The sequence below is a fragment of the Oncorhynchus mykiss genome, chromosome 24 (genome assembly GCF_013265735.2).
Source record: "Oncorhynchus mykiss isolate Arlee chromosome 24, USDA_OmykA_1.1, whole genome shotgun sequence".
Lineage (NCBI taxonomy): Eukaryota > Metazoa > Chordata > Actinopteri > Salmoniformes > Salmonidae > Oncorhynchus > Oncorhynchus mykiss.
In genome coordinates this window covers 30,902,898-30,918,244 of record NC_048588.1, presented here as the reverse complement: position 1 = coordinate 30,918,244, position 15,347 = coordinate 30,902,898, and the positions used below count along the sequence as shown (strand labels likewise).

General features: G+C 44.9%; 1 protein-coding gene across 5 annotated transcripts in view; it reads right to left on the bottom strand.

Annotated features, from left to right (window-relative positions):
* Positions 1 to 15,347, bottom strand: part of LOC110503393 (roundabout homolog 1) — a 528,269-nt gene that overhangs the window by 317,866 nt on the left and 195,056 nt on the right. Inside the window, exon 1 of one of the 5 annotated variants that reach the window (XM_036961724.1) lies at positions 1,322 to 2,323. The exons of the other annotated variants lie outside the window; for them this stretch is intronic. Coding sequence (XP_036817619.1) covers positions 1,322 to 1,379 — 58 coding nt within the window. The 5' untranslated portion in view covers positions 1,380 to 2,323. Of the gene's footprint in view, positions 1 to 1,321; positions 2,324 to 15,347 lie in introns of those variants that run through there. 5 annotated transcript variants of the gene reach the window in all.

The window sequence follows — 15,347 nt, the reverse complement described above, 5'->3', positions numbered from 1 at the left end:
CCACACAAAGCTACACAGTAGTTGCAACAGAATAAGAGTAGTTATAAGTCAGAATGTAAAACTGGCCACCCATCAGTGTCATGTCCAAACAGAACACAAATGAGCTGGTGTAAGTACGACACTAGTTACCACAGCCACAAAGTCATAAAGCCCGTCAATTCCTACATTTTCTCCTCTTAAAGTGGGATTTTAAACTTAATCATAATCTTAACCCTTACCTTCAGTACAGGACTTTGTCACAGTGATAACCTTATGCCTAACCTTAACCTTCAAAAAGCTATTTTTGTTTTCAAAGAATTTTTCAGATACAGCCATTTTTACTTTGTGGGTGTGGTAACTAGTGAACACCACAGGCTATCATCAGGACAAACACTGCACCCCAACCTCCACAAGGTCCACCAACGTCTGTCTGAGTGATGAGGGCCTCCCACAGGAATCACTGTGATAGGTCTGCATACTGCACACGGTTCAATCCGTTCAGGGTTAGAAAGCTAGTCCGCCCTCTCATCCAGCCCTGAAAGTCGACTGTTTGCAGTCCAAGAGCAGCAGACAGTTTGCAGTGTCACCAGCACTGTGTAACCTGATGTACTCTTCAGTAGGCGGTGATTTTTAATGGTTAGATATTACTGCACTGTTGGAGCGAGGAACACAAGCATATCGCTTCACTCGCAATAACATCTGCTAAATATGTGTATGTGACCAATACATGTTTATTGTATTTGATTGATCATGCTGTTCATGCCAAGAGATGTAGGCATATAGGCCTATCAGCACGTTGCATGTTATTGTATGATTTAGTCGGTCATAAAGAGAAATAAGAACAGGGACTACAGTACTTGAAACTACCATCTGAAGCTCTTGTTGTTTGAAGTGTATTTAATTGCCACTTCTGTAGATTCATTCATAGCCTGCCTATTCTTTCCTGAATTTTCTTCTGATTTTAAAATGTGTAGGCTTATTTCACATTATATAGACTAGCAAACGAAAACGAAACAATGTGCTGTCTACACCCCTTGCCAGTAAAGAAAAAAACAAAAAAACATTTTGCCCCAACACTGATTTTAAATGTTTAGGTTCACAGTTCTGTTTCACACTTTCATCATTTACTTGTTATAGAAAAATGATAGACCTAGGATATTTTTCTTACCAACGAGGGTTGGTACAATTTATTATCATACAGTATGGCCTATAGTGGATAGATTATGCAGTAAAATTAGTTGTGCCATTCAATTACATAATATTCATTTTATATTCATACCAAATGTCCGATTCAAGTGACCTGTCCAAATACAAAGCATACTGGGAATGATCAGTTGCCTACCTGAGCACACATGGAGAATTCCAAGTAAAACCGCAATCCCAGTAGAAGTTGGCGACATTATTCAACGTTTCTCGTCTGAGAATATTGCTTGATTTATCCAAATTATTCGTGAAATACTTCAACAATCCACTCCTTCATAATCTTGATGTCAATTAAAAAACTGTTTTCAGAATTCCGCGAAAATGACTTAATCAAATAGTTAATGATTTGTTGATATTGGCATAATAATGAAATGTTATTCCAATATAGGTGACGTCTCAAACGTAGTATTCCTTGAATTGTGGAGAATAAAAAATCTGTGAGAACAAACTACCCGCAATTGGGAATAGGACGCGCGTGCTCTGCGCTGTATCAATAGTTATAAACTGACGTGATATCCAAAAGCGATGGAAGCAAGTTTCGATGATTGTTTTACGTGTTATTTAGCTAGGTAGATGTTTAGAACAGTTCTATCGCTTCTTGGAGTTTGACGTCCCGTCTTGCGTTCTCGTTTAACGGGCATCTGTATAATCCAATTCAAATAACCATTTTTCCATTCATATGGATAATAAAGTAAGGAAATTACAGACAACAATCCAGAGAGAAATCACCACAATGTAATTTTGCCAAAAGAAAATCAGTGGACGTCCGTTGCAAACCCCTCAGAGATAATGGATGCTTGAAGTCACATCATTTCGGTCCGTTTTTGAATCTGTCACTTGACAACGGGAACTTCAAAAGTTTCTTTTCTCCGGGTTTAGCTAGGACAAAGTCTGGAGACTGTAACCTGGGTCCATTGGTCGCGGATCACTCCTACTTTTCCATAAATTCACTGGCCCTTGGGTAACTCAAGTTTTGCTCCACAAAATCGTATTTGAGTTTTCGAATCCCCTGTGTGCACCGCGGACCCCTTCACCTCGGGCAGGGGGATTCGAATTCACACGCACAGCGCTTCATTCACGGGAGCTGAATGCCTCGTCAAATAGTATGTGCCATTCTCCCCCTTCAAGAAGCTTACAATTGGTTTTTCCAATTGAAGATATTTAACCTCTTCCAGGCTGGATTGGAGAGCGCAGCGCAGATCAGCTGTCAACTATTTTCAGTTACGGAGGTGAGTGTTAACATTTATATATGTAGTCGACCACACTACAGTTATGGTTGTTATTCACAATTCCCATGCATGTGGTAAACCTGTAGGTAGCCTATGTGTATGAACGGTAGATCTTTCGCTGTTCTTACAAATCTGGATGTTATACTAAGCAATAGTATATAATAATAATTATTATAATATTAACAATAATAATAACAACAACAACAATCATAATTATCACACAAATAATAACAATAATCATATTTATAATAATAATAATAGTAGAATATAGTAGGACATAATATACTACATTATAGAATAGAATAGAACATACAACTTAATATGACTTAATATAATATAATATAATATAATATAATATATTTTTTATTTTTTTTATTTTACCTTTATTTAACCAGGCAAGTCAGTTAAGAACAAATTCTTATTTTCAATGACGGCCTGGGAACAGTGGGTTAACTGCCTGTTCAGGGGCAGAACGACAAATCTGAAATTCACTAAAGCATCGCGGTATGTAACTTTAGTCTTTCACTTTTCAATGATTCCTTGTCAGCTCGGGGGTTTGAACTCGCAACCTTCCGGTTACTAGTCCAACGCTCTAACCACTAGGCTACCCTGCCGCCACTACAATATAGAATAGAACAAACAAAAATACAAGTATTAGCCTAAAACCTATATAATAAAATGTTCTATCAAAATGAATGCACTGAAGCCGTTGGGCTATCAAATCATGACATGTTTGGGTGCAATGGACGACTAAAGCCTAGTTCTCGTACAGTAAGACAAAAGAGCGCTGTTGGCAATAGAACTAGTTGTTCTACACTCCCAATCCCATGCTTTGGTTTACTGCTTGGGCGAGATACAAATCTTAATCAGTCAATTAAAATTCACTTTAGGGCCGATTATCCTGGAACTAGGTTTCTCTTAACTACGATCAAATATTATATAATCTACTTTAAAATGTGTAAGATTAGCTAAACGAGAAAATCATAACCTAAATCGAATTTACCGTATTTACAGGCCAAAACCTTCAGATAGTCCAAGTGGTATATTATTTATTGTAGGCCTATTGTTTTTCCACATGATAAGATAAAATATACTCAAAATAGATTTACAAAATGTTGTCATTGTCTTTTCAATGCAGTTTACCATGTGTTTTTTGTTTTTTTAACATTTAATTAATTATAGTGAAAAATAGTCTAGTCTGTGATTTTAGACAATACTCCAGAGATGACAGATATTCATGAATAAAGATGGTTGAATTTGATTAATTTTATGAGTAAATGTTTTATGTAAAAGGTTCATGAAAAAAATTACATTGATTGCATTAATTAAGAATCTAAATAAAACGTAATTTCATAGCCCATACAGAGCCTATAATTTCAGCTCAGGCCCTCTCCTTTGAGGTCGTATTAGTTACCCAACAGCGCCCTCCAGTGAGAGTTAGTGGAACTCTACCATCATGGGCATATCGCCATCTTTATCCGCGATCTAGCCATTATTGACAACACACAGACTAAATAAATACATCTGAAAATGAAAATATATTGTTATACCATAAGAACAACTGTAGCCTATCCACCCCTTTGTGTACAATGTGTTGATTTTATATAGTTATGCCTCATTCTATGTAGGATGAGGAATATAATGAACAGGAGCCCATAATGACATTCAGATTATCTCCTCTATTTCTCAGTCTCATTCATTCCTCTCCATTTAGGTCTCAAATGTGATTCTGCTCTTTTTTTAAAGCCAGTCTCAGTGTTCTACAGTGTGTTGCTCCTGCCAGGCTGCCACCAATCCTTTAATTGCCCTGGTTCTGCCACGGGCTGCTCAGCTGAATACTTCCAAATGGAATTTTAACTTTACCTGGCGCCAACAGGAGATAACAGTACAAGACTGAAACATACAGGCGATTATGGACCCTGGCTTCACTGAGACAAGCAACATGGGGTCTGACTGAGAGGACTGGCATTGGGAGAGGCATTCACTGACTGGCTTCACTGAGACCAGCAACATGGGGTCTGACTGAGAGGACTGGCATTGGGAGAGGCATTCACTGACTGGCTTCACTGAGACCAGCAACATGGGGTCTGACTGAGAGGACTGGCATTGGGAGAAGCCTTCACTGACTGGCTTCACTGAGACCAGCAACATGGGGTCTGACTGAGAGGACTGCCATTGGGAGAGGCATTCACTGACTGGCTTCACTGAGACCAGCAACATGGGGTCTGACTGAGAGGACTGGCATTGGGAGAGGCATTCACTGACTGGCTTCACTGAGACCAGCAACATGGGGTCTGACTGAGAGGACTGGCATTGGGAGAGGCATTCACTGACTGCAGGCAGATGTGTTGAAGATTATTTTAGAAAGTGAAGAAGGAAAATCCTACAGAACTCAGGTAGCTACAGTTACAAGGTAATGTTGTGTCTACTATGATGCATCATCACCCCCTACTCCATCCGAGCATCATCCAACTTGGTGTCCCAGGTCTAAACCAGTCCCTGATTAGAGGGGAACTTGGTGTCCCAGGTCTAAACCAGTCCCTGATTAGAGGGGAACTTGGTGTCCCAGGTCTAAACCAGTCCCTGATTAGAGGGGAACTTGGTGTCCCAGGTCTAAACCAGTCCCTGATTAGAGGGTAACTTGGTGTCTCAGGTCTAAACCAGTCCCTGATTAGAGGGGAACTTGGTGTCCCAGGTCTAAACCAGTCCCTGATTAGAGGGGAACTTGGTGTCCCAGGTCTAAACCAGTCCCTGATTAGAGGGTAACTTGGTGTCTCAGGTCTAAACCAGTCCCTGATTAGAGGGGAAGAATGAAAAAAAGTGGAACTAGCTTCGAGGTCCAGATTTGAATGGGACTAACATAGTATAAAGACAACTCTGATTTAAACGATTTGAGTTTAATGCTAAGAAGTAAGGAACCAAACACAACACAAGCAGACAATAGCTCAGATATCATTTAAACAAATACTGAAAATATTTGTTTTTTTTTCGTTTTGCTATCGACATTAGACTTGGAGCAAATTTGCTCTGTTTCCTCTTAATTGCCTACGACAGCCATCCATCCATACAGTATCAGATGACAATCACTGAGCTTCTCTCTAAACAGGCAGCCTCACCCGCGCATATCTCCTCTCTATCGCAGAGCAGGCGACCTTGATCAGAACAGCACAGAGGCAGAAAAAATAACATATTTGTCTTGGCTGTGACAGCAGTGAGCCGGGAGAGGAGACAGTAGAGTGCTTTTAACAACACAGTCATTTCTCCTTTCCTTGGCACAACCTCCATGAAGAGAAAACATGAAAGGACAGCCAACTTTTCCACCCTTCCCTTCATCCCACTCCAGGAAACTTGTGATGATTACAATAACTCAAACATCGTCCTCAATTAGTAGGAAAAGGGATGCATGTGATGTCAGGAGATTCAAGCCAAAGTTTGGGGTCAATTAATTTGTAAAAGCTCCAGGCTTCTCCATCCTTCGATAGAATGCACAAATCATTTGGTTAGACTTACTGTGGAAGATGTGGTTACATTTGTGTGTCTTGCTGCCGTGGTGTCTCAGAGGTAGGGGGTCTTGGTGGGGCCCCTGAGTCTTCCCCTGCTGTCTCTTACACCAGCTGGGCGGAGAGCTCCACAGACCAGCGTGGCGAGGGGCCCCATGATGAGGACCCTTATGAGGGAAGACCCCCAGCATCACCAGCATGGCCAACATCACCACCAGCAGAGATACAGGCTGCATGGTGCCTGCTGTAATAACACAGAACCAGACCAATCCCACTGGGATGGATCCGTTTCACAGCCACGTCAACAGCAACAACTCACGTCCAGGTCCTACTCCGATATTCCCAAATCTGAGTAGTCCAGCGGTAGTTTAAGATCCCAGTGTCGAGCAATGTGTCCAGTACCAGTATCCAACATACAGTTCAGTAACCATGTCATTGCCTGACACTTTCAACACAAAGAGAAGGATCCACCTTGGCTTAATTGGTGACAGACCTATTCTTTCAAATACAGGTTCAACTTGAGAAAACGGTTCTAAAGCACCATGCAGAGAGAACTATGAGATCCAATGGCATTTCAGAATTAAACTCAGAGATGAAAAGGTGCCAAAGCAGCCCCACCCCCCCCCCCCAAAAAAAGAATAGCAAATTAGACCCTGGACAGCAAATTAGACTAGCTTTCTTGATACAGTATCACCCTACAGTCCAGCCAAATCCTCCTCGCACCCCTGCAGACTCTCCTCAGACTCTCCACGTCCACAGCTAGTGTTTCTCCTAGTGTATGATGGGATCTTAATGAGGGGCTCACTGTGATCAACACTATATACAATGTGCATGGTGGCGTTCATCCCCTTTCTCTCTCTCTCCCCAGCAAGCTCAATGGGCAGGCCATCTTCTCTCTCCCCTCTCTCTCCCCAGCCAGCTCAATGGAGAGGCCATCTTCTCTCCCCCCTCTCTCTCTCCCCCCAGCCAGCTCAATGGAGAGGCAATCTTCTCGCCCCCTCTCTCTCTCTCTCTCTCCCCAGCCATCTCAATGGAGAGGCCATCTTCTCTCCCCCTCTCTCTCTCTCCCCAGCCAGCTCAATGGAGAGGCCATCTTCTCTCCCCCCTCTCTCTCTCTCCCCAGCCAGCTCAATGGAGAGGCCATCTTCTCTCCCCTTCTCTCTCTCTCTCTCTCCCCAGCCAGCTCAATGGAGAGGCCATCTTTTCTCCCCTTCTCTCTCTCTCCCCAGCCAGCTCAATGGAGAGGCCATCTTCTCTCCTCTCCTCTTTCTGTCCTATTCTTCCTGATAAGTCTCTTTTCTTTTTAATATTCAAAGGGAGTTTGTGGACGTTTCTTCTTTTTTTGTGATATGTGTGTGTGGTGTGTGTGTGGAGCGGGACTGGGGACCCTGCAGACTGCATGCTGTGTGTCCCTTTCAGGCGTGTTGGAGCCTTCACAAAGCCCGGGCCGCCCCAGCCCAGAGGTGACTGAGAGGGTGACACACATGCCGGGCCTGGCGAGGGAGCCCACATTCTCTTCCCCCTGGCTAAGGCTCTTTAATGCATTTCATTCCCACCCTATCACTTCACAAAACAAGATGACATAAAACAAAAAACTTTCCCCCTGGAAAAAGATACTCCCCATTGAGAGGCAAATACAGCCCAAAGACAGAAAAACAAGAACGTTATCTTCCTCCCCAGAGAAACATGCCTCTAGGGAACGTATACTCCAGTGGAGGCCCTCAGAGGAGGAAGGGGAGGACGATCCTCAGTGAATGTCATACAAATCTAAATGGTAAAACATTTAAATAGTTATCCTTTTTAAGATGAAACTAAACAAAATATAATCATGTCACCAAATAACTGATTAAAACACTCTATTTTGCAAAGAAGGTCTACAGTATCCTCAACAGCACTCTGTAGGGTAGCCCCATGGTGTAGCAGGACAGCTAGCTTCCTTCCTCCTCTGGTTACATTGACTTCAAAACCTAGGAAGTTCTTGGTTCTCAGCCTCTTCCAAAGACTTACACAGTAATTATGACAATTTCTGGAGGACGTCCTCCAACCTGTCAGAGCGTACTTCCGGCGCCGACAGAGATGGCCGCCTCGCTTCGCGTTCCTAGGAAACTATGCAGTGTTTTGTTTTTTACGTGTTATTTCTTACATTAGTACCCCAGGTCATCTTAGGTTTCATTACATACAGTCGAGAAGAACTACTGAATATAAGATCAGCGTCAACTCACCATCAGTACGACCAAGAATATGTTTTTTGCGACGCGGATCCTGTGTTCTGCCTTTCACCCAGGACCACGGAATGGATCCCATGCAGCGACCCAAAAAAACGACTCCGAAAAAGAGGGAAATGAGGCGGTCTTCTGGTCAGACTCCGGAGACGGGCACATCGTGCACCACTCCCTAGCATTCTTCTCGCCAATGTCCAGTCTCTTGACAACAAGGTTGATGAAATCCGAGCAAGGGTAGCATTCCATAGGGACATCAGAGACTGTAACGTTCTTTGCTTCATGGAAACATGGCTCACTGGAGAGACGCTATCCGAGGCGGTGCAGCCAGCGGGTTTCTCCACGCATCGCGCCGACAGAAACAAATATCTTTATGGTAAGAAGAGGGGCGGGGGCGTATGCCTTATGGCATACAGCTTCTATCTCAAGGCCATCAGACTGTTAAACAGCCACCACTAACATTGAGTGGCTGCTGCCAACACACTGACACTGACACTGACTCAACTCCAGCCACTTTAATAATGGGAATTGATGGGAAATGATGTAAATATATCACTAGCCACTTTAAACAATGCTACCTTATATAATGTTACTTACCCTACATTATTCATCTCATATGCACGTATATTCTGTACTCTATATCATCGACTGCATCCTTATGTAATACATGTATCACTAGCCACTTTAACTATGCCACTTTGTTTACATACTCACCTCATGTATATAGTGTACTCGATACCATCTACTGTATCCTGCCTATGCTGCTCTGTACCATCACTCATTCATATATCCTTCTGTACATATTCTTTATCCCCTTACACTGTGTATAAGACAGTAGTTTTGGTATTGTTAGTTAGATTACTTGTTGGTTATTACTGCATTGTCGGAACTAGAAGCACAAGCATTTTGCTACACTCGCATCAACATCTGCTAACCATGTGTATGTGACAAATAAAATGTGATTTGATTTGATTTGATGAACTGACATGTTGCCCACCCAATCAAAGGATCAGAGAATGAATCTATCACTGAAAGCATAAGCTACAGCTCTCTAGCACTGCAGTGCATAACATGTGTTGAGTAGTTGACTCAAAGAGAGAGAAAGACAATATTTGAACAGTTCTGAATAAATTAATTTAATCATAATGAAGGAGAAGCAAGAGAGAAATAGAGAGAGAGATTGACATTTCTTTTTAACTTTCAGTTTCACTTACTTAGCTAGCAAATGCAGCTAGCTAGTTTAGCCTACAGAAACACCCTGCTCAAACATAGGGATGCTATGTTAGCTAGCTGGCTATGACTGTCCAACACAACACTGGAACTCTTCCAAGTCAAGGTAAGCTTTTGGTTTTACTAATCTATTTATCCACGGGGGCCCGCTGGTGTAACTGTTTACTCACTATACACTAACGTTACTGCCTGATTGTAGCGGGTTAACTAACGTGTTAGTTCTATTAGCTGTACTGACTATGACGTTGCTTCAGCTAATATGGTGACAACGATGTAGGCTGTGTGTAGCGGTTTAGCTTGGAAAGGTTGTTTCGCCTGGTCACATACAGCTGATGTGTTGTGCGTTGAAGTCCACAAGCGAAGGGATGAGAAGGAATACAATGTGGCTGCTATGAGAGTGAACTGTGTTTACGCGTGATCAGGTGTGTATTCATTCCGCCGATTCTGTTGAAATACGTTTCTTAAACAGAAGCAAATGGAACAAAACAAGAATAAACATACCTGAACTTGTCCAATAGGAACTCTCGTTTACCACTGTTGGACTACTGATTACACCCTAGATCAGCTAGATGCAGGCAAGAGTGTGCAAGGCGGTATGTAAATGTCACTGTCACCTCAAATTTGTCTCTCGACCTGTGTGCCCCTACGTTGTAAACTTTCATTCATAGTCTAGGTTGTAACAACCTCATGATGGGTACAGGGAAAATTAGAGCATCATGTAGTAGCCTAAACTTAACGCTGTTATATTGAACTGGGTGAATGGAATATACATGAGAGTCATGTAATTTGCTGTAAAATAAATAAGGCCATGCTCAGAAAATGTCCTCCATTATCTTAAACGGCACTGGTATACTCCACTGCCTGAGAACTCTTATGGCATGACTCTATAATATAATGCGAAAATAAAGCTTGTGAAGAATCATTTGCAGAGTCACCTTGGACTGACTGAAGCAAAGAAGTCCCTGTATCCTGACCATACTTCACCCTGCTCACTCCTCTCATCCTTTTACCATTCACACTCTGTCCTCGGAGGAGGAATCATCCATCTGTTTACTCTGAAAGGTTTCTTTAAATTCCCTGACTTTTGTCAGGCTGTAGTGGGAGTCGCGTCTCCAAGGTGTTTAGAAAAGATAAACACAAATCACTTTGAGTCAGAGCCAGGGTTTGTGTTTGATAGAGTCCTTTCAACGCTTTCAAGACAATCCCAAAATGTCTGGAGGGTTTAGGTACCTTTGTGTCTGTTTGGGGGCTGTGAACCAGTTTACAGACATCAGCAGTGGTGTAAAGTACTTAAGTAAAAATACTTTAAAGTACTACTTAAGTCATTTTTTGAGGTATCTGTACTTTACTATGTATATCTTTGATTATTTTTACTTTTGTTTCACTACATTCCTTAAGAAAATCTTATACTTTTTACAACATACATTTTCCTTGACACCCAAAAGCAAAAGTTACATTTTGAATGCTTGGCAGGACAGGAATACACTCCAATTCACGCACAAATCAACAGAACATCCCTGGTCATCCCGGCTGCCTCTTCCGGTGGACTCACTAAACACACAGGCTTCATTTGTAAATGATGTCTGAATGTTGGAGTGTGCCCCTGGCTATGCATTTAAAAAACAAGAAAATAGTGCCATCTGGTTTGCTTAATATAAGGAATTTTAAATGATTTACACATTTACTTTTGATACTTAAGTATATTTTAGTAATTACATGTACTTTTGATATTTAAGTATATTTTATTCAAGTAGGATTTTACTGGGTGACTTTCCCTTGAATTATTTTCTATTAAGGCATTTTTACTTATACTCAAGTATGACAATTGGGTACTTTTTCCACCACTGGGCATTAGATATGTGAGCCTCTATCTGAGCTGAATGAAGGTACAACTGGTGACCGCGGTGTCCTTCGTAAGGAAAGGGGATGTTTATGGATAGAGAGGTTGGTAGACTGGAATGTAGAGGGATAGAGAGGTTGGTAGACTGGAATGTAGAGGGATAGAGAAGTTGGTAAACTGGAATGTAGAGGGATAGAGAGTTTGGTAGACTGGAATGTAGAGGGACAGAGAGGTTGGTAGACTGGAATGTAGATGTTATGGTGAGTGAATGAGGACCCAAAAGCGAACTAACTTAAACAGAGCTTCTTTAATAACCAAACATAGGTAGGCTCAGATAGACCGGCAGATTCCGACAGGACAGGACAAGGTTACAGCAAACATGACGATAGTCTGGCTCAGGCATGAAACACAAACAAACAAGAATCCGACAAGGACAGGAGCAGAAACAGAGAGAGATATAGGGACCTAATCAGAGGGAAACAGGGAACAGGTGGGGAACGGGTAGTTAGAGGAGACAAGGGACAGCTGGGGGAAAGCGGGGGAGAAAAGGTAACATAACAACGACCAGCAGAGGGAGACAGGGTGAAGGGAAAGGACAGAGACAAGACACAACATGACAGTACCCCCCCACTCACCGAGCGCCTCCTGGCGCACTCGAGGAGGAAACCTGGCGGCAACGGAGGAAATCCTCGATCAGCGCACGGTCCAGCACGTCCCGAGAGGGAACCCAACTCCTCTCCTCAGGACCGTACCCCTCCCAATCGACAAGGTACTGGTGACCACGGCCCCGTGGACGCATGTCCAAAATCCTGCGGACCCTGTAGATGGGTGCGCCCTCGACAAGGATGGGGGGGGGGGGGGGGGGGGGAAGACGAGCGGGGGCGCGAAGAACGGGCTTAATACAGGAGACATGGAAGACCGGGTGGACGCGACGAAGGTATCGCGGAAGAAGAAGTCGAACTGCGACAGGATTAATGACCCGAGAAATACGGAACGGACCAATGAACCGCGGGGTCAACTTGCGAGAAGCCGTCTTAAGGGGAAGGTTCTGAGTGGAGAGCCAAACTCTCTGACCGCGACAATATCTAGGACTCTTAGTTCTACGCTTATTAGCAGCCCTCACAGTCTGCGTCCTATAACGGCAAAGTGCAGACCTGACCCTCTTCCAGGTGCGCTCGCAACGTTGGACAAAAGCCTGAGCGGAGGGGACGCTGGACTCGGCGAACTGAGATGAGAACAGCGGAGGCTGGTACCCGAGGCTACTCTGAAAAGGAGATAGCCCGGTCGCAGACGAAGGAAGCGAGTTGTGGGCGTATTCTGCCCAGGGGAGCTGTTCTGACCAAGACGCAGGGTTGCGAAAAGAAAGACTGCGTAAGATGCGACCAATAGTCTGATTGGCCCGTTCTGCTTGACCGTTAGACTGGGGGTGAAAGCCGGAAGAGAGACTGACGGAAGCCCCAATCAAACGGCAAAACTCCCTCCAAAATTGAGACGTGAATTGCGGACCTCTGTCCGAAACGACGTCTGACGGAAGGCCATGAATTCTGAAAACATTCTCGATGATGATTTGTGCCGTCTCTTTAGCAGAAGGAAGCTTAGCAAGGGGAATGAAATGGGCCGCCTTAGAGAACCTATCGACAACCGTAAGAATAACAGTCTTCCCCGCTGACGAAGGCAGTCCGGTGACAAAATCTAAGGCGATGTGAGACCACGGTCGAGAGGGAATAGGAAGCGGCCTGAGACGGCCGGCAGGAGGAGAGTTACCGGACTTAGTCTGCGCGCAGACCGAACAAGCAGCCACGAAACGACGCGTGTCATGCTCCCGGGTGGGCCACCAAAAACGCTGGCGAATGGAAGCAAGCGTACCCCGAACGCCAGGGTGGCCGGCTAACTTGGCAGAGTGAGCCCACTGAAGAACGGCCAGACGAGTAGGAACGGGAACGAAAAGAAGGTTCCTAGGACAAGCGCGCGGCGACGGAGTGTGAGTGAGCGCTTGTTTTACCTGCCTCTCAATTCCCCAGACAGTCAACCCGACAACACGCCCCTCAGGGAGAATCCCCTCGGGGTCAGTGGAGGCTACTGAAGAACTGAAGAGACGAGACAAAGCATCAGGCTTGGTGTTCTTAGAGCCCGGACGATAAGAAATCACGAACTCGAAACGAGCGAAAAACAGCGCCCAACGCGCCTGACGCGCATTAAGTCGTTTGGCAGAACGGATGTACTCAAGGTTCCTATGGTCAGTCCAAACGACAAAAGGAACGGTCGCCCCCTCCAACCACTGTCGCCATTCGCCTAGGGCTAACCGGATGGCGAGCAGTTCGCGGTTACCCACATCATAGTTACGTTCCGACGGCGACAGGCGATGAGAAAAATACGCGCATGGGTGGACCTTGTCGTCAGAGAGGGAGCGCTGAGAAAGAATGGCTCCCACGCCCACCTCTGACGCGTCAACCTCGACAACGAACTGTCTAGAGACGTCAGGTGTAACAAGGATAGGAGCGGATGTAAAACGATTCTTGAGGAGATCAAAAGCTCCCTGGGCGGAAACGGACCACTTAAAGCACGTCTTGACAGAAGTAAGGGCTGTGAGAGGAGCGGCCACCTGACCGAAATTACGGATGAAACGACGATAGAAGTTCGCGAAGCCGAGAAAGCGCTGCAGCTCGACGCGTGACTTAGGGACGGGCCAATCAATGACAGCTTGGACTTTAGCGGGATCCATCTTAATGCCTTCAGCGGAAATAACAGAACCGAGAAATGTGACGGAGGAGGCATGAAAAGTGCACTTCTCAGCCTTCACAAAAAGACAATTCTCTAAAAGGCGCTGGAGGACACGTCGAACGTGCTGAACATGAATCTGGAGTGACGGTGAAAAAATCAGGATATCGTCAAGGTAAACGAAAACAAAGATGTTCAGCATGTCTCTCAGGACATCATTGACTAATGCCTGAAAGACAGCTGGAGCGTTAGCGAGGCCGAAAGGAAGAACCCGGTATTCAAAGTGCCCTAACGGAGTGTTAAACGCCGTCTTCCACTCGTCCCCCTCCCTGATGCGCACGAGATGGTAAGCGTTACGAAGGTCCAACTTAGTGAAAAACCTGGCTCCCTGCAGGATCTCGAAGGCTGAAGACATAAGAGGAAGCGGATAACGATTCTTAACTGTTATGTCATTCAGCCCTCGATAATCTATGCAGGGGCGCAGAGACCCGTCCTTCTTCTTGACAAAAAAAAACCCCGCTCCGGCGGGAGAGGAGGAGGGGACTATGGTACCGGCGTCAAGAGCTACAGACAAATAATCCTCGAGAGCCTTACGTTCGGGAGCCGACAGAGAGTATAGTCTACCCCGGGGGGGAGTGGTTCCCGGAAGGAGATCAATACTACAATCATACGACCGGTGTGGAGGAAGAGAGGTGGCCCTGGACCGACTGAACACCGTGCGCAGATCGTGATATTCCTCCGGCACCCCTGTCAAATCACCAGGCTCCTCCTGTGAAGAAGAGACAGAGGAAACAGGAGGGATAGCAGACATTAAACATTTCACATGACAAGAGACGTTCCAGGAGAGGATAGAATTACTAGACCAATTAATGGAAGGATTATGACAAACTAGCCAGGGATGGCCCAAAACAACAGGTGTAAAAGGTGAACGAAAAATCAAAAAAGAAATGGTTTCGCTATGATTACCAGAAACAGTGAGGGTTAAAGGTAGCGTCTCACGCTGAATCCTGGGGAGAGGACTACCATCCAGGGCGAACAAGGCCGTGGACTCCCTTAACTGTCTGAGAGGAATGTCATGTTCCCGAGCCCAGGTCTCGTCCATAAAACAGCCCTCCGCCCCAGAGTCTATTAAGGCACTGCAGGAAGCTGACGAACCGGTCCAGCGTAGATGGACCGACAAGGTAGTGCAGGATCTTGAAGGAGAGACAGGAGTAGTAGCGCTCACCAGTAGCCCTCCGCTTACTGATGAGCTCTGGCTTTTACTGGACATGAAGTGACAAAATGACCAGCAGAACCGCAATAGAGACAGAGGCGGTTGGTGATTCTCCGTTCCCTCTCCTTAGTCGAGATGCGGATACCTCCCAGCTGCATAGGCTCAGCTCCCGAGCCGGCAGAGGAAGATGGTAGTGATGCGGAGAGGGGGGCAACG